Raw genomic sequence first — 26735 nt, 5'->3', positions numbered from 1 at the left:
TTGTAGCTGTTTAGCAATGCACTTATAGAATAAATTTCCCCTTGGTCTTAGTAATGATAGCTACCACCTGGGCTAAGTAGCTTACATAGATTAATTATGTTATTTAATCTTATTTACAGACTTTATTGTGAGTATTAAATTAAGTACAGTGCTTAGAACATTATATGCAATATAGTAAATGCCATATTAATGACAGCTTCAATTACTTTGAACAAAATATATTGTATATCAAGTAAGCTGGACATTGACATTTCACTCTCATGCCTTAAGCTTGATGTGACATGCAAGGTACTTCTTGATCTGCCTACCATTCTCTGGCCTCATTTCACTTCATTTTTCTTATCAGAACAATGGATGCTTTTTAGCATTTTTTGAACACCTATTCTGTTATAGACCCTGTGCTCTGTACTATGAACAATGGAATTTATCCCTTATATAAATGTTTAATGGGCTTCTACTGTGCACTAGGCACAGTTTAATATTGAGAGGATAAAGCAGTAACAAAAACAGGTTTCTTACCTCATGAAGTTTATATTCTGGTAGGAAGGACAAACAATAAACCAGATAAAAAGACAAAGTGTATTGTCTTTTAGGAAGCATAGTAAGTGCTGTATGGAAAAATGAACTAAGAAAGTGAGATAAGAGAACACTGCAGTCGGGTGGAGTGGTACTCTAATCCTCCAGGAGCTCATAGTCTAGTAGGAAAGACAAGTAAGAAAATACTAACAGTAATAGCCCTGAGGATCTTTTCTCTGACCCTTGTCCTAGGCCCAAGGACATAGTGAAAGTGGCAGGACCACAATTTGCATTTCAGACACCAAAACTTTTGCATTTTCATCTGTACCACAAAGAAAATCACAAGGATTATAGCAAGGATGGCAAACTGGCAGCCCATAGCTCCACACATTTTTTAAAAGAATTCCATTGATTTTTCATTGATCAGTAGTGTTCATCAGGATCTAAAGTCACATTGTGGGTTTGGATTGAATATTAAGGCATCATCTAGTTGAATGGTTTTTCATTTCCTTCTATCATTTAACTTGCATTTTACACACTCATTTTTAACAAGTATGGATTTGTTGCCAACATTTTAAAAATTGTGAAATATTACCAAGAATTTTAACATTCTAGCCGCTCTTGAAATATCATCCTTGTGCAACACTGACTTGCCCCTTTTGTCAAGCCACATGGTCTTCATTTATTGCAGTCTGTACTGCTCCATGGTGTCTGACCAAGTACCACTTGCCTTTCATTGTAGCCATCTTCTACATGGCTCCCGGTCCCATCACTTCATGGCAAGTAGGTGGGGAAACAGTGGAAGCAGTGGCAGACTTTATTTTTCTGGGCTCCAAAATCACTGTAGATAGTGATTGCAGCCATGAAATTTAAAGACGCTTACTTCTTGGAAGGAAACTTATGACCAACCTAGACAGCGTATTAAAAAGCAGAGACATTACTTTGTCAAGAAAGGTCCATCTAGTCAAGGCTATGGTTTTTCCAGTAGTCATGTATGAATGTGAGAGTTGGACTATAAAGAAAACTGAGCACCGAAGATTGATGCTTTTGAACAATGGTGTTGGAGAAGACTCTTGAGAGTCCCTTGGACTGTGAGGAGATCCAACCAGTCGATCCTAAAGGAGATCAGTCCTGGGTGTTCATTGGAGGGACTGATGTTGAAGCTGAAACTCCAATACTTTGGCCCCCTGATGTGAAGAGCTGACTCATTTGAAAAGACCCTGATGCTGGGAAAGATTGAGGGCAGGAGGAGAAGGGGACAACAGAGAATGAGAGAGAATGAAATGGTTGGATGACATCACCTACACAATGGACATGGGTTTGGGTGGACTCTGGGAGTTGGTGATGGACAGGGAGGCCTGGCGTGCTGTGGTTCATGGGGTTGCAAAGAGTGGGACATGACTAAGCGACTGAACTGAACTGACATGGCTCCTAGTAATTCCCACTTCCTGGTATTCACACTCTTGTTTAATCTACCTCCACCTCCTGTGTGTGGGCTGAACTGTGACTTGCTTTTAATGAACAGAATATAGCAAAAGTGATGAGATGTCACTTCCAAGATTAGGTTATAAAAGACTGCGACTTCCATCTTGTTTGTAGTCTCTTCTCCCTTGGATTTTTGTGCTTGATCACTCTGGTGAAGCAAACTACCATGTTGTGGGCTGCCCTATGAAGAGGTTTACATTACAAGTAACTGAGGGCAGCCTCCGACCAACAACCAGTGAGGAACTGAGGCCCTCAGTGCAACAGCCCACAGGGAACTGAATCCTGCCAACAGCCACTTGAGTGAGCTTGTAAGCAGATCCTTTCCCAGTCAAGCCTTGAGATGACTGCAACCTTAGCTGACACCTTGATTACAGCCTGTGAGAGACCCTGAGCCAAAGAACCCAGTTAAGCCGCATTCCCAGACACTATGCAAAAATAAATGCTTTTTAAGCTACTAAGTTTGGGGGGTAGTTTGTTACACAAAAATAGAAAACTAAAACACCATTGATTGTTGTGCTTGTACTATTTTTTGTTTTGTTTTCTTTTTTGCTTGTCCTTTTTTTATAGTAGTTTTGAAGAATATGAAATATTTCTTGTACCCATATCTGAAAAGTGGAGAAAACTTACACAAGAAGGACAAATATTTAAAGGAAAATCAAAGGGAGTCTATTTCTTAGTGGAAGTGATGATGTATCTAAACACAGTGTGTTTGTTGAAAGACTGTAATGTAAGACACCATTTAAAAATAAACCATTGTAAGAAATATGACCAGTATACAAGAATGAGTGCTGAAACAAAAAGAACTTTAAAAAGGGATTGGAATTTCAATAGGTTGTTTTTGAATACAGACAGAATTAAATAATACTGCCATGAAATGTGATTATATATTACATGAAAAAATTGCCAGGGCTTGAAAAGCTTTTTGTAGGTAGTGATTTAAGAAAGGAGTGTTAAAAAAAAAAAAAAAAAAAGAAAGGAGTGTTGAGTACAGCAGAATTTTACATCATGAACAAACATTTGCAAAAGTAGTAGATACTGTTCAGGATGTTTAAGATTGGTGGCTGAACATTTTTGTGACAAATTGTGTCAAGAAGTTTAATTATAAAGTTTTAGATTACAGTTGGTTACAGCAGATATAAACACTGTACATTTAACAATACACTTAACTATGTGTCTAGCAAGTGGTTCTCAAAGTATGGTTCCTGATCAACAGCACTGTACCACTTGGGAACTTGTTATAAATACACATTATCAGGCCTTACCCCAGACCTACTGGAAGTGAAGCTTGTCGATTTGTTTTAATAAGCCCTCCAACTGATTCTGATACACCCTAAAGTTTGAGAACTGCACCTAGATATATAATTTATATGTTAATAATTTTGATGCAGTCTAACTCTTTTGGAGTGACTTGTGATGGGTTCATCTAGAAATATCTGGATTTTTTTATGTTGAGAAAAGTCTTGAAATTTTTAGTATAGATTGGTCAAAATTAATGAATATAACTACAGATGGTCCTTCTGCAATAATGTTACCGTTGCACTTAGGAAACTTCAGTTCTTTTACAGAAACATTTTACAAAGACTTAAGGCTGTTCATTGTATTATTCCTTAGGATTCCATTTTTTATGCAAAATGTTCAAAATGAATCATGTCCGTAACTGGTAATTAACATTGTGGTTTGCACCAAACATAGTTGAATACTTTGCTTAGTGAATTATTAGATTCATGTCATGGAAATCTGCCCTATTATGGAGATTAATTGACCTAGTTGAGGTATGGTACTGAAGATACTGGAGAAAAAAACTTACTTGGCATCCAAAAGACATTCAGTACACCAGCAAAGACTAAAATCATATATTTGACCTATTTGGTTGATATTACAGTTCAGTTTGAATAAAAGGAAGGTTGTTCAGAAATATCTTCCAAATGTGTGGTTGTATTTGCTCATTCCTAGCAAAATTATGCTTTAAGACCACTCATTTGGCAGGAGATAGACTGGCTGACTTTGCTGAAATTGGTTTCCAGTAAATGAACATGATGGCCTGAATTACATTCCCCAAATTGTGGAGTTGTCTACTGAATTCCAGAAAAAGTTTCTCTGACCTTATATTCTATGAAAATAACCTTTTCCAATTGATGTTCATGGTGTGAAAGAATAGCTACAGTTGTTGTTTTTGTTTAGTCCCTCGGTTGGGTCTTACTCTTTACAACCCTATAGAGTACAACATGCCAGGCTTCCCTGTCCTTCACTGTCTCACAGAGTTTGTTCAAATTCATGTCCATCCAGTGATGGATGAGTCAGTGATGCCATCCAACCGTCTCATCCTCTGTTGCCCTCTTCTCCTCCTGCCCTCAGCCTTTCCCAGCATCAGGGTCCTTTCCAATGAGTTGACTCTGCATCAGCTGGCCAAAGTATTGGAGCTTTAGCTTCAATCCTTCCAATGAATATTCAGTGACAGTGGAGATACTGATTTACTGTGCTGTGGTACTGAAATTGAAGCATGATATCATTCAAATGCCAAAATTCTACAAATATCTGAGGAGTAGTAATCCTAAATATAAAAAACACTATGTAAGACATCTATTTATATTTGGAAATGCCTACATTTCAAAGCAGCTGTTTTCCATTATGAAATAGGATAAAATTAATCATTCCCAATGAAAGGATTCAAGGCTAAATTCTTTAGTACCCATGTAACACAAAAATATAAGACCTAACATTGACCTCTTGATACATTAGAAAAGCATCAGACCTCCTGTTCCAAGTCAAAGGAGCAGATGCAAAAATGTAATGGTTAAATTTTTCTATGTTTAACTTTTCTTTTTAATTTTGAATTTATAAACGCCAATATTTTAGTTGTTCATATTGTTAACACCCACAGTGTAATTTAGGGAAAATTTTTTTCTGGTGGTTGATTTTCTTAACCATCTTCATTTATGTTAGCTGCAGCCCCTAGTTCAAGGACTCTTAGAAGTTTCTCACCATCATTGTCATCTCTCCAGTTCCTGTCTTCCTTGCCAAGGTAACCCAAAAGGTACCTTGGACTGTTCTTATTTCTTTTTTTTTTTTTCAGTATAAATGTTTTATTTATTTATTTATTTTTTATTTTTTTTATTAGTTGGAGGCTAATTACTTCACAACATTTCAGTGGGTTTTGTCATACATTGATATGAATCAGCCATAGATTTACACGTATTCCCCATCCCCATCCCCCCTCCCACCTCCCTCTCCACCCGATTCCTCTGGAAGTAAGCCAGAAAGATAAAGAACATTACAGCATACTAACACATATATATGGAATTTAGAAAGATGGTAACAATAACCCTATATGCAAAACAGAACAAGAGACACAGAAGAACAGAACAGACTCTTATTTCTTTTTTTTAAAAACATTTTTTATTCTTTTTGGCTGCACTGGGTCTTTGTTGCAGGCTTTCTTTAGTTGCGGTGAGCAGGGGCTACTTTTTGTTGTGGTGCACAGGCTTCTCGTTGCAGTAGTTCTCTTGTTGCAGAGCACAGGCTCTAGGCACACAGGCTCAGTAGTTGGGGCATGCAGGCTCTAGAGCATGCTGCCTTCTGTAGTTGTGGTGCACAGGCTCAGTAGTTATGGAGCACAGGCTTCATTGCTTCACCACACGTGGAGTCTTCTGGACCAGGAATCGAACCCATGTCCCCTGCAGTGGCAGGCAGACTGTACCATCAGGAAAATCCCTGTTTTCCTCTTATTTCTAAGATTACCTTTCATCAGGCTTCCTGATTTTTCAATCCTAAAGATGCTGCTTTGGGTAGAACACGTGCCTGTTCTGGAATCTACTTGTTTCAGATATTTCTGAGGACCTGCAGAGAGTAATATGTACCATAGAATTCATCTTTGTAGAATAAACAGACTGGACTTTATTTCATAATGACTTTTTAGAGCCTGTGTGTTAGACATTTTATATATAATAATTTCAAAGTCTTAAAATTAGGTAGGAATATAACAGAATCTCTACTTTATAGATGAAGAAGTTAAATGACTTGCCCATGATTTGCCCCACCACTTCAATTTGAGCATAGGTCCACTGAATTCTGAAGTTCCTGCTGTTTCTGCTGATTACAACAGTTATGCTCAAAATAGTCAGCCCCCAGATGAGCCACAACAAATAAAATAAATCTAAGTTATTGTTCTTATATATGATAGGCAGTTTCACCTACAGAAATGAGCTGGCTCTTGGCAACCTAAGAGCAATTTAAGGGTATTAAACTTGAGTATTCACAAATTAAAATGAGCATCTTTAATAGCCTTTGGTAACTCTGAATCAGTATTTACCACCTTTAGCTTGACTGCACTATTTAATGGCAAAGACTCTACCAGTGTGTGTATGTAGATAACTGATACTCCTACAGTTGAGAGTGAAGACCACTTTGTGAATGTTGCCTTGAATTGGCTGTGATTTTGATTGCTACTATTCTTACTTTTTTAAAAAAAGATGGATTGATATTTGACTTCACTGGGTCTTCACTGCTGCATACAAACTTTCTCTAGTTGCAGTGAGTGGGGGCTACTCTTTGCTGCAGTACCCAGGCTTCTTATTGAGGTGGCTTCTCTTGTTGCAGAGCATGGGCTGGAGGGTGTGTAAGCTTCAGTTGTTGTAGCATGTGGGCTCAGTAGTTGGGGCTCACAGACTCTAGAGCTTGGGCTCAGTAGTTGTAGCACAGAGGCTTCGTTGCCCCACAACATGTGGGATATTCCCAGAGTAGGGATTGAACCAGTGTCCCCTGTATTGGCAAGTGGATTCTTAACCACTGGACTCCAGGGTTATTCCTACTTTTTAATTTGACATTATTCTTAGCTTTGTGATTATCAGTTTAGTTTCTTAATGGTTGTTGAACTCCACAGTATGTAATGGCACAAATTTGCATCGGCAGTAGTTTTAGTCTGTAATTTTAAGGTAATTAGACTTCAAGGCACATAGACCTTGCAGTTGAAGTATAAGCCATCCATATTTCTACCGATAAAGCACACTTACACATAATCCATCCCTGCCCTTTACTTTTCTTATAAAGTGGTGCTTCCTTGTCATCTCTGATTTATTTTTGCTTTGGAATTGAGAACAGGTGGACCACAGAGCCCTGTCTGCGTCTGACACCAGTTTCATGTATTTAACATGGTAGGGAAGTGAGGCTAGTATCCCAGCAGAACTTGGGATGAATTGGAGAAAGTCATATTGCAGAGGTCAGAAAGCAGTATTACCTCTGGATTAAACTTTCTATCATCAGGCAAGATTCTAGAGATAGGTATTATATAATCGCTGTAACTAGCAAGCTTGGAATTCTCTGTTGGCTCAGTGGTAAATAATCCGCCTGCCAATGCAGGAGGCAGGGGTTTGATCCATGGGTGGGAAGATCCCATGGAGTAGGATTTGGCAACCCACTCCAGTATTTCTGCCTGGGAAATCCCATGAACTGAATCCTGGCAGGCTACAGTCCATGGGATTGCAAAAGAGACAGACACAACTTAGCGACTAAACAATTAACAACTAGTGGGCTTACAATCTAGATATTCTCTATGGCCCTGTGCCTATTGTGAAATATTAGCACCACACTCTAACCAACTGAAATAACTGCCCCATTCCCCCATTGTGAAATATTAATCACTAGAAATGTCAGCTCCATGAGGACAGGAATTTGGGGCTCTTGTTCACTATTGTATCTTTACATCTAGGTCAGTGCCTGACATATTTCAGTGCTTGGCTCACTAAATATTGGCTGAAGGCCCAAATGGTTCATTGATTCTCCATGTTCTATGCACTGGAGGTATACCAATAAACAAAACAGACCAAGAAATCCTGGCTTTCTTGAAGCATACATTCTAGTGATAAGTACTTAAACTTGTTTTTCAGTAGAAAATGTTTCAGTAAAATATTTTTTGAAAGAGCCAAAATATAAAATAGATAAGATGGAGAATATGAGCTCAGATTGAAGAGAAAATAGGAACACTTGCCCTGTCTGGTTATGTGGTCCACTTCTCCATCTGCTCAAATCCTGGTTTGGGAAGCACAATTTGAAAGCCACTGCTGTAGAGTATGGAGAAGGCAATGGCAACCCACTCCAGTACTCTTGCCTGGAAAATCCCATGGACCGAGGAGTCTGGTAGGCTGCAGTCCATGGGGTGGCTAAGAGTCGGACATGACTGAGCGACTTCACTTTCACTTTTCACTTTCATGCACTGGAGAAGGAAATGGCAACCCACTCCAGTGTTCCTGCCTGGAGAATTCCAGGGATGGGGGAGCCTGATGGGCTGCCGTCTGTGGGGTCACACAGAGTCGGACACTACTGAAGTGACTTAGCAGCAGCAGCTGTAGAGTATGGGCTTCCTGGGTAGCTCAGCTGGTAAAGAATCCACCTGCAACGCAGAAGACCCGGTTCAATTCCTGGGTTGGGAAGTTTCCCTGGAGAAGGGATAGGCTACCCACTCCGGTATTCTTGGGCTTCCCTGGTGGCTCATATTATCTATGGTGAAACAGATCACCAGCCCAGGTGGGATGCATGAGACAAGTGCTCGGGCCTGGTGCACTGGGAAGACCCAGAGGAATCGGGTGGAGAGGGAGGTGGGAGGGGGGATCGGGATGGGAAATACGTGTAAATCTATGGCTGATTCATATCAGTGTATGACAAAACCCACTGAAAAAAATAAATAAATAAATAAAGGAAAAAAAAAAGAAGAATCTGCCTACCAATGCGGAGAGACCTGGATTGATCCCTGGGTTGGGCCTGGTGCACTGGGAAGACCCAGAGGAAATCGGGTGGAGAGGGAGGTGGGAGGGGGGATCGGGATGGGGAATACGTGTAAATCTATGGCTGATTCATATCAATGTATGACAAAACCCACTGAAAAAAAAAATAATAAATAAAGGAAAAAAAAAAAAAGAATCTGCCTACAATGCGGGAGACCTGGATTGATCCCTGGGTTGGGAAGATCCCTTCGAGGAGGGCAGGGCAAACCACTTCAATATTCTTGGCTGGAGAATCTCCATGGACAGAAGAGCCTGGCGAGCTATAGTCCATGTGGTCACATAGAGTCAGACACTACTGAGTGACTAAGCACAGTACAGATGTAGACTACATGTCTACATTGAAAAGTGAGACATTAAACTTTTCTCGGGGAGCTGTTTTCCCTTGAATTTTATAAAATGGTGTGCTGCTTCTACAAAGCACTACCTCACTGACTGGTTACGTGCCTTTCCTGTGTTCCAGTGGTACTGTGCTTATAGCTTTTTGTGTTCTTTTTAAGTGACTTACTCTGTGCAGGGCTTCCCTGGTGGCTCAGAGGTTAAAGTGTCTGCCTCCAATGCGGGAGACCTGGGTTTGATCCCTGGGTCAGGAAGATCCCCTGGAGAAGGAAATGGTAACCCACTCCAGTATTCTTGCCTGGAGAATCCCATGGACGGAGCAGCCTGGTAGGCTACAGTCCACAGGGTTGCAAAGAGTCGGACACGACTGAGCGACTTCACTTTCACTTTCACTTTACTCTGTGCTATCTACATCCTGGCATTTGTAGTCCCTCAATTCATGTTCGTTAGACTGAACAGTAAGTAAAAGCTGTGGATAGTTGTTCGGAATCTCAACTCCTACTTTCTTTAAAGCTCAAATGTGCTCATTTTCTGATTAGTTGTTTGCATATATTGTTGTTTAATCTCACCTACATAATTTTAGTCTCCTGGAAAATTGTAAGGTTAACTGAACTGGAACACTTTAGACTAGGAACTCATTCTGCTTCAGAGGGTAGCAGTCATCATCTTCTTTATTCATTTATCTGCTGATGGAAATTTAGGTTGCTTCCATGTCATGGCTATTGTAAACAGTGCTGCAGTGAACACTGGGGTACATGTATCCATTTAGCCCATGCTTTTTGCTGGATATAGGCCCAGGAGTGGGATTACAGGGTCATATGGCAGCTCTATTATTTAAGGAACCTACATACTGTTCTCCATAAGGCTGTACCAATTTACATCCCTACCAACAGTGTAGGAGGGTTTCCTTCTCTCCACACCCTCTCCAGCATTTACTGTTTGTGGATTCTTTGATGATAGCTATTGTGGTTGGTGTGAGATGATGTCTCATTGTAGTTTTGATTTGCATTTCTCTAGTAATTAGCCATGTTGAAAATCTTTTCTCATGCCTCTTGGCCATCTGTTTGTCTTCTTTGCAGAAATGTGTCTTTGGGTCTTCTGCTCATTTTTTGGATGGGTTGTTTGTTGTTATATTAAGTCACATGAGCTGTTTGTAAATTTTGGAGACTAATCCCCTGTTTAAAAAGGAGAAAAGGAAAGATATACCCATTTGAATGCAGAGTTCCAAAGAATAGCAAAGAGAGATAAGAAAGCCTTCCTCAGTGGTCAGTGCAAAGAAATAGAGGAAAGCAATAGAATGGGAAAGATTAGAGATCTCTTCAAGAAAATTAGAGATACCAAGGGAACATTTCATGCAAAGATGGGCTCAATAAAGAACAGAAATGGTATGGACCTAACAGAAGCAGAAGATATTAAGAAGAGGTGGCAAGAATACACAGAAGAACTATACAGAAAAGATCTTCACAACCCAGATAATCACAATAGTGTGATCACTCAGTTAGAGAAAGACATCCTGGAATGTGAAGTCACTACGAACAAAGCTAGTGGAGGTGATGGATTTGCAGTTGAGCTATTTCAAATCCTAAAAGATGATGCTGTGAAAGTGCTACACTCAGTATGCCAACAAATTTGGAAAACTCAGCAGTGGCCACAGGACTGGAAAAGGGCAGTTTTCATTCCAATCCCAAAGAAAGGCAATGTCAAAGAATGCTCAAACTACTGCACAATTGCACTCATCTCACACACTAGCAAAGTAATGCTCAAAATTCTCCAAGCCAGGCTGCAACAATACATGAACAAAAAACTTCCAGATGTTCAAGCTGGTTGTAGAAAAGGCAGAGGAACCAGAGATCAAATTGCCAACATCCACTGAATCATCAGAAAAGCAAGAGAGTTCCAGAAAAACAACTAGTTCTGCTTTATTGACTATGCCAAAGCCTTTGACTGTGTGGATCACAATAAACTGTGGAAAATTCTGAAAGAGATGGGAATACTAGACCACCTGACCTGCCTCTTGAGAAATCTTTATGCAAGTCAGGAAGCAGCAGTTAGAACTGGACATGGAACAACAGACTGGTTCCAAATAGAAAAAGGAGTACATCAAGGCTGTATATTGTCACCCTGCTTATTTGACTTATATGCAGAGTACATCATGAGAAACGCTGGGCTGGATTCTAGCACAAGCTAGAGATTGCTGGGAGAAATATCAATAACCTCAGATATGCAGATGACACCACTCTTATGGCAGAAAGTGAAGAAGAACTAAAGAGCCTCTTAATGAAAGTGAGAGAGGACAGTGAAAAAGTTGGCTTAAAGCTCAACATTCAGAAAACTAAGATCATGGCATCTGGTCCCATCACTTCAAGGCAAATAGATGGAGAAACAGTGGAAACAGTGGCAGTCTTTATTTTGGGGGGGCTCCAAAATCACTGCGGATGGTAACTGCAGCCATGAAATAAAAAGACGATTATTTATTGGAAGAAAAGTTATGACCAACCTAGACAGCATATTGCAAAGCAAAGACATTACTTTACCAACACAGGTCCATCTAGTCAAGGCTATGGTTTTTCCAGTAGTCATGTATGAATGTGAGAGGTGGACTATAAAGAAAGCTGAGTGCCGAAGAACTGATGCTTTTGAACTGTGGTGTTGGAGACGACTCTTGAGAGTCCCTTGGACTGCAAGGATATCCAACCAGTTCATCCTAAAGGAAGTCAGTCCTGAATGTTCTTTGGAAGGACTGATGTTGAAGCTGAAACTCCAATACTTTGGCCACCTGATGCGAAGAGTTGACTCATTTGAAAAGACCCTGATGCTGGGAAAGATTGAGGGCAGGAGGAGAAGGGGATGACAGAGGATGAGATGGTTGCATGGCATCACCGACAATGGACATGAGTTTTAGTAAACTCTGCAAGTTGGCAATGGACAGCGAGGCCTGGCATGCTGTAGTCCATGGGGTTGCAAAGAGTTGGACATGACTGAGCAACTGAACTGAACTGAATCCCCTGTTGGTCACCTCATGTATGAATATTTTCTCCCAGTCTATGGGTTGTCTTCTCATTTTGTTTATGGTTTCCTTTCTGTGCAAAACCTTTTCAGCTTAATTAGGTTCCATTTGTTTATTTTTGTTTTTATTTTCATTTCTCTGGGAGATGGATTGAAAAAAATCTTGCTGCAATTTATGTCATAGAATGTTCTGCCTATGTTTTCCTCTAATAGTTTTATAGTGTATGGTCTCACATTTAGGTCTTTATTCCATTTTGAGTTTAATCTTTGTGTATTGTATTAAAGTGTTCTAATTTCATTTTTACATGCAGCTGTCCTGTTTTCCCAGCACCATTTGTTGAAGAAACTGTCTTTCCTATTGTGCAGTCTGGCTTCCTTTGTCATAGATTAATTGACCATGGGTGGTAGAGTTTATTTCTGGACTTTTAGTCGTCTTCCATTGATCTGTATGTCTGTTTTTGTGCCAGTGCCTTGCTGTTTTGATGACTATAGCTTTGTAGTATAGCCTGATCTGGGGGAACCTGATTCCTTCAGCTCCATTTTATTTCAAGACTACTTTGGGTATTCGGGGTCTTCTTCATCTCCATACAGATTTTAAGATTTTTTCTTCTAGTTGTGAAAAATGTCATTGATAATTTGATAGGAATTTAATTGAATCTGTAGATTGCCTTGTATAGTATAGTAATTTTGACAATGTTTATTCTTCCAAGCCAAGAACGTAGTATATCTTCCCATCTGTTTGTGTCCTCTTCAGTTTCTTTAATTAGCACCTTATAGTTTTTGAAGTACAGGTCTTTTGTCTTGTTGGGTAGGTTTACTCTTGTGTATTTTATTCTTTTTGATGCAATGGTATATGGGGTTGTTTCTTGAAATTCTTTTTCTGATCTTTCACTGTTAGCATGTAGCATTCTGTGTATTAATTTTGTAACTTGCAACTTTACCACATTCATTGATGATATCTAATAACTTTTCTTGTAGCATCTTTAGGATTTTCTATGTGTAGGATCATGTCATCTGCAAACAATGACAGTCTAACTTACTCTTTTCCAATTTGAATTCCTTTTATTTCTTTTTCTTCTCTGATTGCTGTAGCTAGAACATCCAAAACTGTGTTAAATAAAAGTGGCAAGAGTGGACATCCTTGTCTTCTTCCTGATCTTGGAGGAAATGTTTTCAACTTTTCACCATTGAGTATGATACTAGCTGTAAGTTCCTCATATATGGCCTTTATTACATTGAAGTAGGTTCCCCTCTAGGCTCACTTTCTGGGGAGTTTTTATCATTAGTGGGTGCTGAATTGTGTTAAAAGCTTTTTCTTCACCTATTGAGATGACATCGTTTTTAATTCTTCAATTTGTTGATATGGGGTATCACCATGAATGATTTGCCGATATTGAAGAATCCTTGCATAGAAAATCCCAACTTGATCATAGTATATAAACTTTTTAATGTATTTGAATTGCTAGTATTTTGTTGAGGATTTTTGCATCTATGTTCATCAGTTATTACTGGCGTTTAGTTTTCTTTTTTGTGTGTGGTATATTTCTTTGGTTTTAATATCAGGGTGATGATGGCCTCATAGAATGGGTTTGGGAGTTTTCCTTCCTAAACAGTTTTTTTGGAACAGTTTCAGGAGGATAGGTGTTAGCTCCTCTCTAAATGTTTGATAGAATTTACCTCTGAGTCCATCAGGTCTTAGACTGTTGGGAGATTTTTAATCATAGTTTCAATTTCAGTGCTTGTGATTGTTTTCTATTTCTTCCTGGTTCAGGCTTGGTATATTGTACCTTTCTAAGAATTTGTCCATTTCTTCGAGGTTATCCATTTTATTGGCATATAGTTGCTTGTAGTAGTCTCTTAGGATATTTTGTATTTTTGTGATGTCAGTTGTAACTTCTCCCTTTTCATTTCTTATTTTATTGATTTGAATCCTCTCCCTTTTTCTCTTGCCAAACCTGGCTAAAGGTTTGTCAGTTTTGTTTATGTTTTCAAAGAACCAGCTTTTGGTTTCATTGGTCTTTGTCATTGTTTTCTTTTGTCTCTATTTCATTTATTTCTCCCCTGATTTTTATGATTTCTTTCCTTCTACTATCTTTAGATTTTGTTTGTTCTTCTTATTCTAGTTGCTTTATGTATAAGTTTAGGTTGTTTATTTGAGATTTTTCTTGTTTCCTGAGTTAAGATTGTATTGCTTTAAACTTCCATTTTAGAACTGCATTTGCTGTATTGCATGGTTTTTGGATCATTGTACTTTCATTTTCATTTGTCTAGGTATTTTTTGAGTTCCTTGTTCATTTCTTCAGTGACCCATTGGTTATTTAATAGAATTATTTAGCCTCCACGTGTTTGTGTGTTTTATACTTTTTTCCCTGTAATTTATTTCTAATCTCATAGCATTGTGGTTGGGAAAGATGCTTGATATGATTTCAGTTTTTACAGCATGTGGTCAGTCCTGGAGAATATTCCATGTGCACTTGAGAAGAATGTGTATTCTGCTACCTTTAGATGGAATGCTCTATAAATATCAATTAAGTCCATCTGATCTAATGTGTCATTTAAGGCCTGTGTTTCCTTATTCACTTTCTGTCTGGATGATGTGTCCACTGATGAATATGGTGTGTTACTACTGTTACTACCCACTACTGTTGTGCTCTTGTACATTTCTTCATTTGTGGCTGTTAGTATTTTCCTTATATATTGAGGTGCTCCTATATTGGGTGCATATATACTAATAATTTTTGTGTCTTGTTGGATTGATTCCTTGATCGTTATATATTGTCTCTTATAACAGTCTTTATTTTAGAGTCTATTTTATCTGATACACTTTTTGCTACACCAGCTTTCTTTCTTTTTTTTTTAACTTATTTTTTTTCATTTATTTTTATTAGTTGGAGGCTAATTACTTTACAATATTGTAGAGGTTTTTGTCATACATTGACACGAATCAGCCATGGATTTACATGTATTCCCCATCCCAATCCCCCCTCCCACCTCCCTCTCCACCCGATTCCTCTGGGTCTTCCCAGTGCACCAGGCCCGAGCACTTGTCTCATGCATCTAGCCTGGGCTGGTGATATGTTTCACCCTAGATAATATACATGTTTTGATGCTGTTCTCTCGAAACAGCTTTCTTTTGATTTACTTTTACACAGAATACCTTATTCTATCCCCTCACTTTCATTCTGTGTGTCCCTCAGTCTGAACTGGTTCTCTTGTAGGCAACATAGTATTTGGATCTTTTGTATCATTCAGCCAGTCTATGTCTTTTTGTTGGGGTGTTTAATCCATTTACATTTAAGGTAATTATCAGTATATATGATCCAGTTGCTATTTTCTAAACTGTTTTGGGTTTGTTTTTGTAGGTCTTTTTCTTCTATTCCACTCTTGTTCTCCTTTCTGATGGTTTGATGACCATCTTTAGTGTTGTGTTCAGGTTGCTTTTTCTTTTTTGTATTTTTATCTATTGTAGTTTTTGGGTTTGCTGTTCCCATGAGGTTTTGATATAGATACAATAGGTATATGTGCAACCTATACATGTACAAGGTTGGTTTTTTTCTGGTCTCTTCCCTTTCTAGAGGCGTTCCTTAACATTTGTTGCAAAGCTGATCTGATGGTGCTGAATTCTCTTAGCTTTTGTTTGTCCGTAAAGATTTTGACTTCTCCATCAAATATGAATGAGAGCCTTGATGGGTAGAGTATTCTTGGTTGTAGGGTCTTCCCTTTCTTCATCAGTTTAAATATATTGTGCCCCTCCCTTCTGGCCTGCAGAATTTCTGCCGAGAAATCAGCTGATAGCCTTATGGGAGTTCACTTGCATGTTATTTCTTGTTTTCCCCTTGTTGCTTTGATATTTTTTCTTTGTCTTTAATTTTTTTCAGGTTGATTTCTATGTGTCTCAGTGTGTTCCTCCTTGGGTTTATCCTGCCTGGGAGTCTCTGTGCTTCCTGGACTTGGGTGACTGTTTCCCATGTTAAAGAAGTTTTCAGCTAGTATCTCTTTAAATATTTCCTCAGGTCCTTTCTTTCTCTCTCTTCTCCTTCTGAGACACCTATAATGTGAGTATTGGTGCTTTAATGTTGTCCCAGAGGTCTCTTAAACTGTCTTCATTTCTTTTCATTCTTTTTTCTTTGTTCTGTAGCAGTGATTTCCACCATTCTGTCTTTCAAGTCACTTATCCATCCTTTCTTCTGCCTCATTTATCCTGCTATTGATTTCTTCTATCTAGTGTATTTTTCATTTCAGTTATTGAATTGTTCATCCCTGTTCTTTGTTTCTTCTACGTCTTTGTTGAATATGTCTTGCATTTTCTTGACCCTTGCCTCCATTCTTTTTCCACGATGCTGAATCATCTTCACTATCATTATTCTGACCTCTTTTTCCAGAAAGTTGCCTATCTCTACTCCACACAGTTGTTTTCTGGGATTTTTATCTTGTTCCTTCATCTGGGGCATTATCCTTTGCTGTTTAATTTTATCTAACTTTCTGTGATTGGTTTCTTTCTGCAGGCTGCAGGATTGTAGTTCTTGCTTCTGCTACCTGCTCTCTGTTGGATGAGGCTATCTAAGAGGCTTGTGCAAGCTTCCTGATGGGAGAGACTGGTAGTGGGTAGAGCTGGGTCTTGTCTCTCTGGTAGGCAGGGCTGTACTCAGTAAAACTTTGCTGATGAGTGGGGCGGTGTTTCCTCTTTGTTGGTTGTTTGGCCTGAGGCAACCTAGCACTGGAGCCTACAGTCTGTTTGATTGGGATGATCAAAGCCTTCAGAAGGGCTCACACCAATGAGTACTTCCCAGAACTGCAGCCACCAGTGTCTTTGTCCCTGCAGTGAACCCCACCCCCCACCTCTACAGGAGGCCCTCCAACTCTAGCAGGTAGGTCTGACCCAGTCTTTTATGTGGTCACTGCTTTTTTTCCTATGGGTCCTGATGCATACAATACTTTGTGTGTGCCCTCCAAGAGTGAAGTTTCTGTTTCCTCTAGTCCTGTGGGGGAAGTCCTGCAGTCAAATCCCACTGGCCATGAAAGCTGGTTTCTCTAGGAACTCCTCCTGTTGCCAATCCCCCAGGCTGGGAGGCCCAGTTTGGGGCTTAGAACCTTCACTCCAGTGGGAGAACTTCTGTAGTAGAATTATTTTCCAGTTTGTGGGTATCCCACCCGGCAGGTATGGGATTTGATTCTGTCATGATTGTGCCCTTCCTACTGTCTGGCTATGGTTTTTCCTTTGTCTTTGGTGTAGGGTATCTTTTTTGGTGGGTTTCAGTGTTTTTGTGTCCATGGTGGTTCAGCAGTTAGTTGTGATTCTGGTCCTCTCTCAAGAAGGGGCGAGTCCATGTCCTTCTGCTCCACCATTTTGAGTGGATCTATTTATGCTTCCTTTTTTAATGAAATCTCCTGGGTTATTACTTTTTTATCCTTCTGTTAGAGAAATTAGTCCTCTTTCAAATTATTTTGCAATTTGTCATTTATCTCTTGAGTTTACTTACATTGGCTTTTCCCAAGCAGAAATGTTTTGTTTTATATACTCAAGAGGATTGATCTTTCTATTTGCTGTTACATACTGAGTTTTCTCTTCAACTTTATCCACTGAAATTATTTTTCTTAAATTCCCCTATGATGTCTTCTATTATTTGTATGGTTATCCAAGCTAACGGGTGAAGAATGGATCCACCCTATTTTTCTCAAGTAAATATTCAGTTAGCTCAACACCATTTGTTGAATAATCTATATTACCTTTGTAATTTAAAAAATGAGGGTATTTTTTGTTTCAGTAAATAAAATGCATTTAAATAAAGAGAATGGCAACTGTTACAAATTAACATAACTGGGAGCCATATCAGCCAGATGCAGCATGTGGACCCTATTTGGATTCTGATTTGAACAAACCAACTATTAAAAGATATTTTTGTGGCAGTCATGGAAAATAGAATAACAACTGGATATTTTGTTTGTTATTTGGCCATACCATGTGGCTTTTGGGAACTCAGTTCCCTGACCAAGGATTGAATCTGGGCCATGGCAGTGAAAGCCTGGAATCTTAACCACTAGGCCACCAGAGAACTCCTTGAGGCTGGGTATTATTAAGAAACTCTTGTTGATTTTATTCAGTGAAATAATGGTACTGTGTTTGTCATTTTTAAGTCTCTGTTACAGATACATAATGAAGTATTTAGAGGTGATTTGATATTTGAAACTTGCTTTGAAGTGAAGTTGCTCAGTCGTGTCCGACTCTTTGCGACCCCATGGACTGTAGCCTACCAGGCTCCTCCCTCCATGGGATTCTCCAGGCAAGAATACTGGAGTGGGTTGCCATTTCCTTCTCCAGGGGATCTTCCCGACTCAGGGATCGAACCCAGGTCTCCTGCATTGCAGGCAGATGCTTTAACCTCTGAGCCACCAGGGAAGCCCGAAACTTGCTTTAAACTGTACCAAAAATGACCAATAATCATATAGAAAGATGATCAATGTCACCAATCATTGGAGAAGTGCATTGCAGGCAGACACTTTAATCTCTGAGCCACCAGGGAAGCCCAAATCAAAACCACAGTGAGCTATTACTTCATACTCATTAAGATGACTACTATTTAAAAAAGGAAAATAAGTGTTGGTGATGTTGTGGAGAAATTGGAACCCTTGTGCACTGTTGACATGCATGTAAAACAATGCAACCACTATGAAAAACAATATAGAGTTTCCTTTAAAAATTAAAAATAGAATCACCATATGATCCAGCAATTCCACTTCTAGGTTTTTATCCAAAAGAACTGAAAGCAGAATCTCAAAGGGATATTTGTACACCCATGTTCATAGCAGTGCTATTCACAATAGCCAAGAAATGGAAGCAACCTAAATGTCCATTGATAGATAAATAAATAAGAATGTATATACCTACAATGGAATATTGTTCATCCTTAAAAGGAACAAAATCTCACTACATGCTACAACATGGATGAATCTTGAAAGCATTAAGTTGAAATAAGCCAGTCACAGAAGGGCAAATACTATATGACTCCCCAAAAAAGTAGTAAAATTCATAGAAACAGAAAGTAGAAAGGTGATTGCCGGGGGCTGAGGCAGGGGGAAATGGGAGTTGTTTAATGGGTGTAAAGTTTCAGATTTGTAAGATGAAAAAGTTCTAGAGCTCTGTCTCAAGGTGAGTATATTTAACACTGAACTATACACTTCAAAAAATGGTTAAGAAGGTAATTTTATGTTGTGTGATTTTTTTTAATCACAGTAAAAACTTATATTTAAAAAATGCCAGACAAAAGAAAGTAGATGAAAGAAGAATGACTTAACCTTGATATATGAAACTGGATAATGGTGTCATGAAGGTTCATTATGCTAGTCTCCTTACCTTTCTATTTTGCAATTTTCCATAATCAAAAGCTTTTAGTTAGTGAGCTTAGGATTTGTGGGCAAAGCTAAATTTTAATCCTAACTCCACTTTTAAAAAACTGAGATATAATTTACACACTATAAAACTCACCATTTTAAAGTATACAATTCAGTGTCATTTAGTTTCTTCACAGAGTTGTGCAACTATTATCACTATCAAATTCCAGGGCATTTTTTATCATCCCTAAAAGGAAACCCAGTGTCTGCTAGCAGCCATTCTCCAATTCTCCTTCCTCCAGTCCCTGGCAACCACTATCTTTCCATCTCTGTGTATTTCCCTATACTGGACAATTTATATAAAAGTCTGTTTGGGGGACGTCCCTGGTGGTCCAGTGGCTAAGATGCTACACTGAAAAAGCAGGGGGCCTGGATTCAATACCCAGTCAGGGAAGTAGATCCCATATTACTCAACTAAAGATCCCAAGTGCCATAACTATGACCTGGAGCAACCAAATAAATTTTTAAAAAATATGTATTTGGCTGCTTTCACTTTATAAGTTTTTCAATATGCATTCATGTTGTAGCATGAATCAGCACTTCACTCCTTTTTATGTTTGAATAACATTCCGTTGTATTAATATACTCTCTTTTGTTTATCTGTTTATTAGTTGATGGACATTTGGGTTATTTCCATTTTTTTCCCCTTTTTTTTTCCTTTTTTTTTCCATTTACTTTTTATTAGTTGGAGGCTAATTACTTTACAATATTGTAGTGGTTTTTGTCATACATTGACATGAATCAGCCATGGATTTACACGTATTCCCCATCCCGTTCCCCCCTCCCACCTCCCTCTCTACCCGATCCCTCTGGGTCTTCCCAGTGCACCAGGCCCGAGCACTTGTCTCATGCATCCAACCTGGGTTGGTGACCTGTTTCACCCTAGATAATATACATGTTTCGATGCTGTTCTCTTGAAACATCCCATGCTCGCCTTCTCCCACAGAGTCCAAAAGTCTGTTCTGTACATCTGTGTCTCTTTTTCTGTTTTGCATGTAGGGTTATCGTTACCATCCTTCTAAATTCCATATATGTGTGTTAGTATACTGTAATGGTCTTTATCTTTCTGGTTTACTTCACTCTGTATAATGGGCTTCAGTTTCATCCATCTCATTAGAACTGATTCAAATGAATTCTTTTTAATGGCTGAGTAATATTCCATTGTGTATATGTACCACAGCTTCCTTATCCATTCGTCTGCTGATGGGCATCTAGGTTGCTTCCATGTCCTGGCTATTATAAATAGTACTGCGATGAACATTGGGGTGCACGTGTCTCTTTCAGATCTGGTTTCCTCGGTGTGTATGCCCAGAAGTGGGATTGCTGGGTCATATGGCAGTTCTATTTCCAGTTTTTTAAGAAATCTCCACACTGTTCTCCATAGCAGGCTGTACTAGTTTGCATTCCTACCCACAGTGTAAGAGGGTTCCCTTTTCTCCACACCCTCTCCAGCATTTATGCTTGTAGACTTTTGGATAGCAGCCATCCTGACTGGCGTGTAATGGTACCTCATTGTGGTTTTGATTTGCATTTCTCTGATAATGAGTGATGTTGAGCATCTTTTCATGTTTTGTTAGCCATCTGTATGTCTTCTTTGGAGAAATGTCTGTTTAGTTCTTTGGCCCATTTTTTGATTGGGTCATTTATTTTTCTGGAATTGAGGTGCAGGAGTTGCTTGTATATTTTTGAGATTAATCCTTTGTCTGTTTCTTCATTTGCTATTATTTTCTCCCAATCTGAGGGCTGTCCTTTCACCTTGCTTATAGTTTCCTTTGTAGTGCAAAAGCTTTTAAGTTTCATTAGGTCCCATTTGTTTATTTTTGCTTTTATTTCCAATATTCTGGGAGGGGGGTCATAGAGGATCTTGCTGTGATTTATGTCGGAGAGTGTTTTGCCTATGTTCTCTCTAGGAGTTTTATAGTTTCTGGTCTTACATTTAGATCTTTAATCCATTTTGAGTTTATTTTTGTGTATGGTGTTAGAAAGTGTTCTAGTTTCATTCTTTTACAAGTGGTTGACCAGTTTTCCCAGCACCACTTGTTAAGAGGTTGTCTTTTTTCCATTGTATATCCTTGCCTCCTTTGTTGAAGATAAGGTGTCCACAGGTTCGTGGATTTATCTCAGGGCTTTCTATTCTGTTCCATTGATCTATATTTCTGTCTTTGTGCCAGTACCATACTGTCTTGATGACTGTGGCTTTGTAGTAGAGCCTGAAGTCAGGCAGGTTGATTCCTCCAGTTCCATTCTTCTTTCTCAAGATTGCTTTGGCTATTCGAGGTTTTTGTATTTCCATACAAATTGTGAAATTATTTGTTCTAGTTCTGTGAAAAATACCGTTGGTAGCTTGATAGGGATTGCATTGAATCTATAGATTGCTTTGGGTAGACTAGCCATTTTGACAATATTGATTCTTCCAGTCCATGAACACGGTATATTTTTCCATCTGTTTGTGTCCTCTTTGATTTCTTTCACCAGTGTTTTATAGTTTTCTATGTATAGGTCTTTTGTTTCTTTGGGTAGATTACTCCTAAGTATTTTATTCTTTTTTGTGCAATGGTGAATGGTATTGTTTCCTTAATTTCTCTTTTCTGTTTATCACGTGGATGTAATGGAATGCAAGGGATTTCTGTGTGTTAATTTTATATCCTGCAACTTTACTATATTCGTTGATTAGCTGTAGTAATTTTCTGGTAGAGTCTTTAGGGTTTTCTATGTAGAGGATCATGTCATCTGCAAACAGTGAGAGTTTCACTTCTTCTTTTGGTTGTTTCCATTTTTGACTGTTGTGAATAATTCTGCTACAAACACTCATGTACAAGTTATTGTGTGAACGTATGTTTTTAATTCTCTTGTATATATACACCTATGAGTGGAAGTATTGGATCGTGTAATAACCCCATGTTAGCCATTTGAGGAACTCCCAGACTGTTTTCCAAAGTGACTGCACCATTTTACACTTCCACCAACAATGTATGGAGGATTCCAGTTTCTCCACACTCTTGTTATTTTACATTCTAAAAATTATAGCCATGTTAGTACATCTTAATTGGTTTCTCACTGTGGATTTTTGATTGGTATTTCTCTAATAACTAATGATGTTGAACATTTTTTCATGTGCTTATTGACTAGCTTCATTTTTTAGCTGTGTGACTTTGGTCAAGTTCTTCAACCTCTGATCCTTGTTATTCTGTCATCTGTAAAAGCAAAATAATAATGCATCATGATGTTATTGGAAGGTTAATAGACATGAGGTGTACTTAGAACAGTGCCTGGTACATAGTAGGTACTCAGTTGATACCTAATATTACTTTGCTACTTCATGTCTAAATAACCTGCAATCCAGGCAGACTTTTCCCAGTGACATCGGTACGTCAGTTGTTGAAGTCAAATACTTAGATGATGTTGCCCTATTATTTGCCAGGGCCCCTTTCCCTTTTACAACCTGTGTAGACCTTTCTTTGCTGTTCTGTCAACCCAGCTCTATGTCCTTTCTAAGTGTTGGTTAGGACTGTGGAGGATACACACAAGAATAAGAAGGAATCTGTGGTTTTACAACTTGGCAGGTGAGGATATTGTTGAGTTACTTCCTTGATGGTGTCAACTGTCTCAGTGTTGTAAGAGTTAAGAGGAAAGAAATCATGTAAGAGGGGGCCTATGGAAAGTATTTGGAACATTGGAAAAGAGAGGCAGTGTGGTATTCTAGGCAAGGAAACCAAGGGAGCAAAGAAAAGGAAACAGTAATCTTGGAGAAGGGTAGCTAGGAAACTAGCCTGGTAGGAGTAGGGTGCTGGGGAATTATGATATTATTGTTATTCTCTTGTTTTCCATTATTTACCCCCAGAATATGCAGTGAAGGAAGTTTTATACCTGGCATCATGAGACTTTTGTTCTAATCTTGGTTCTGCTACAGATTAACTAGGTAACCATGTCAAGTCATCTCTCCTTTCTAGGGGGCTAGTTGCTTAAGCAGCAAAATGAGTAACTGGGCATATGTATATCATATCACTTTGATGTGCACTTTAAATATAGCTCAGTTGGTAAAGAATCTGCCTGCAATTCAGGAGACCCCTGTTCGATTCCTGGGTTGGGAAGATCCAGTGGAAAAGGGATAGGCTACCCACTCCAGTATTCTTGGGCTTCCCTTGTGGCTCAGCTGGTAAAGAATCCGCCAGTAATGCTGGAGACCTGAGTTCAATCCCTGGGTTAGGAAGATCCCCTGGAGAAGGGAAAGGCTACCCACTCCAGCATTCAGGCCTGGAGAATTCCATGGACTGTATAGTCCATGGGGTCACAAAGAGTCAGATATGACTGAGTGACTTTCACTTTCACTTTAAATATGTAATAATTCAGTATGTCAGTTATACCTCAATAAAACTTTTTTTTTAAATGAGTAATTAGATTAGCTCAATGGTTCTTAGGAGTGTGCATCAGAACCTACTGGAAGCTAGTTTTGAAATATAGGCATTCCAGTCACACTCAGGAGATTGTTTCAGCAGATCTGAGGTGAGGCACATGTTTGTATATTTTGAAAATGCTTTCCAGGTGATTGTGATTTATATTCCTTATGAGAGCCATCAGATTTGTTAAAGATCACTAGTCCTTGACTTTCTAGAAAATGCTTTCTAGGTGATTGTGATTTATATTCCTTATGAGAGCCATCAGATTTGTTAAAGATCACTAGTCCTTGACTTTCTAGAGTTGATATCACTTGGATGGTGGCATAATCAACTGCAGACCAGCTAAAGGTAATATGTTGTTGTAGAAAGAGCATGGACTTTGGTGTCAGTCTGATCTGGGTTCCTGTTTCCCAGCTCTGTAGCCCTGAACATGCCACATCACTTCTCTAAGCCTCAGTTTTCTTACCAGAACCACAGGACTTATAATGCTGACATAGTCAGGTTGTGATGATGAGAAAGAACATATCACAGTCAGCACTATGCCTGGTACAATGTCGATGGATGCTCAGTCAGTGACTAGTATGAGAGGTATATGCTGGAAGAAACTGTCACTAGGGGACAGCCTAAAACTGTACTCCTACCCAGACCCATCTGGAGTTAATTGTAACTCTAGACATAAATATGTTGTGGCTCAAAGTAAGGTTTTTTGCTTCCTTTGCCTGGATATCAAATAAATACAGACCTTGCTTTGTTATTTGCTTACCAGTGTCCCTCCCTCTGCTGTAACTTAATATGTGACATGGCTCTCTACTGCAACTAGAGTCTCTTTCCATAGCTTAGAGAAAGCTTAATGCATTGAAACTCCTGTCAGACTCCAGAAGAACTACCATTCCTCTAAAACTTAAATGAAAAATTAAGTCAATTGAGTTCAACAAAATTATCAAGGTCTGTAGGCTCTGGAGACAAACTCCAGACTTTATTCCTTCCAGATCTGTGACCTTAGAGATGTAAAATGGAGATAATAATAATAGTTATGGCCTCATTGGATTGTTTTGAGTATGAAATGAATTAATACATGTAAAGTAATTGGAACATTACTTAGCACATAGTATATGTTCAGTATCTGTTAGTAACTATTATTCAAACTGCAATGCATCTGATCTTATGTGGGAGCCAAGAATATAGAGATTATAAAGTTTCTCCAGTCAAGGAACTTAGTGTAGCAGAACCAGTATGCAGATCATTTTAGTATCCTTTATGTAGAGCAATAGATGTGTGCACAAGAAGGGCATTTAACAGTCTGCCTCTATTGCAGTAAAGATAGTGCTCTTCAGGAAGAAGCCTGGTACAATGGGAAGTGTGCATTCTGGAGTCAGATCAGCTTGGGTTTGAATCCTGTGTATACACCCTCATTATGCAGCTTTGGGGGCAACCAACCTCTCGCAGCCTTAGTTTTTCCATTTCTAAAATAGAGTGAAGTTTCTGACTTCTAAATGTTGGAAGCGCCCTATTTAGGTGCCCTGTGGTCCAAGGTGCTCCTAAGAAAGAAAGCAGGGATTTTTTAAAAAGAGTTAGATTAACTTAGATTCAGGCTCTAGCTATATGTTATTTAATCTTTCTATGTCTATTTCCACTTGTATGTTTTTTCATCTATATCTGCCTTGTCCTTGGTTGTTCTGTTGATGAGATAATGTATGTAAAGCACACACAGTATATAGAAGGTACTAAGCAATATATAATAGCTTTATTATCTTTCTAACAAAGTTCTCATCTATTATTATTTAAAGTAAAAACTTAAATACTATGAACCATGTTAATTTCAATATTCTTTTAAAGAGCTTCAGGCCATAGTTCCATGCAGGGAGTCAAAAAATTGGTCATTTGAATGGACAAATGGATAATGCTACCTGTTTTTACAGGAATAATCCAGTTTAGGCTAGGAGAGACTTTCTTTTTTTTTTTAAAGTATTTTGTTCAGCCTTGTGTTGTGCTGTGCTTAGTCGTGTCTGACTCTTTGTGACACCATGGACTGTAGCCCGCCAGACTCCTCTGTCCATGGGGATTCTCCAGGCAAGAATACTGGAGTGGGTTGCCATGCCCTGCTCTAGGGGATCTCCCCAACCCAGGGATCCAACCCAGGTCTCCCACTTTGCAGGTAGATTCTTTACCACCTGAGCCATTGGGGAAGCCCAAGAATACAGAAGTGAGTAGCCTATCCCTTCTCCAGGGGAACTTCCCAAACCAGGAATCAAATCCGTGTCTCTTGCATTGCAGGCAGATTCTTTACCAGCTGAGTTACCAGGGAAGCCTTGTTCAGTCTTATATAATCTTAAATTTCAACAAACTATAAAATTCAGTTTCTAGCCTTTCTGACTTCTAACCAAATATAGGTCAGCTTTTGTTGCATGACATGTTCTCTTTTTCCTTCCTAGGTCTTTCAGAGCCTTGAAGACCACCATTTGGAAGTGGTGGCTTTTTTCAGGGAAAATGGCTTCCATGGTCTTCTTGCCCATGACTCCGAGTATGCGCTCTACAATATTCCCTCTTACTATAGTTCCCATGCTCTGAAGCTGAGCTGGAATGGAAAGAACCTCACCACCAACCAGTTTCTGATGCAGGAGGTGGCCAAGCAGCTAGGCCTGAAGCGGATGAATTTTCCCATATTTGCTGCACTGCTAGGTAGGTGGTCCAAAGAACAGACTCTAATGATCATGTAAGTTTCCTCTTTCAGTGTTAAGAGATGAAAACCAGAGCAATGGTTATCACTGTTGGATTTATCTTCTGAAAGTTTGCACGTCAAGCACTGTGCTTTGGGGCTTCTTACTGGAAA

General features: G+C 39.0%; 1 protein-coding gene across 3 annotated transcripts in view; it reads left to right on the top strand.

The window, feature by feature from the left end:
- FAM120C (family with sequence similarity 120C) overlaps positions 1 to 26735 on the top strand; it is a 131017-nt gene that overhangs the window by 20182 nt on the left and 84100 nt on the right. For all 3 annotated transcript variants that reach the window (XM_043457764.1, XM_043457765.1, XM_043457766.1), the window contains exon 2: positions 26338 to 26584. In XM_043457764.1, the coding sequence (XP_043313699.1) occupies positions 26338 to 26584 (247 nt within the window). The remainder of the gene's footprint in view (positions 1 to 26337; positions 26585 to 26735) is intronic.

Source organism: Cervus canadensis, chromosome X, assembly GCF_019320065.1.
Source record: "Cervus canadensis isolate Bull #8, Minnesota chromosome X, ASM1932006v1, whole genome shotgun sequence".
NCBI classification, from domain to species: Eukaryota; Metazoa; Chordata; class Mammalia; order Artiodactyla; family Cervidae; genus Cervus; species Cervus canadensis.
This window is presented reverse-complemented; position numbering and strand designations above follow the sequence as displayed.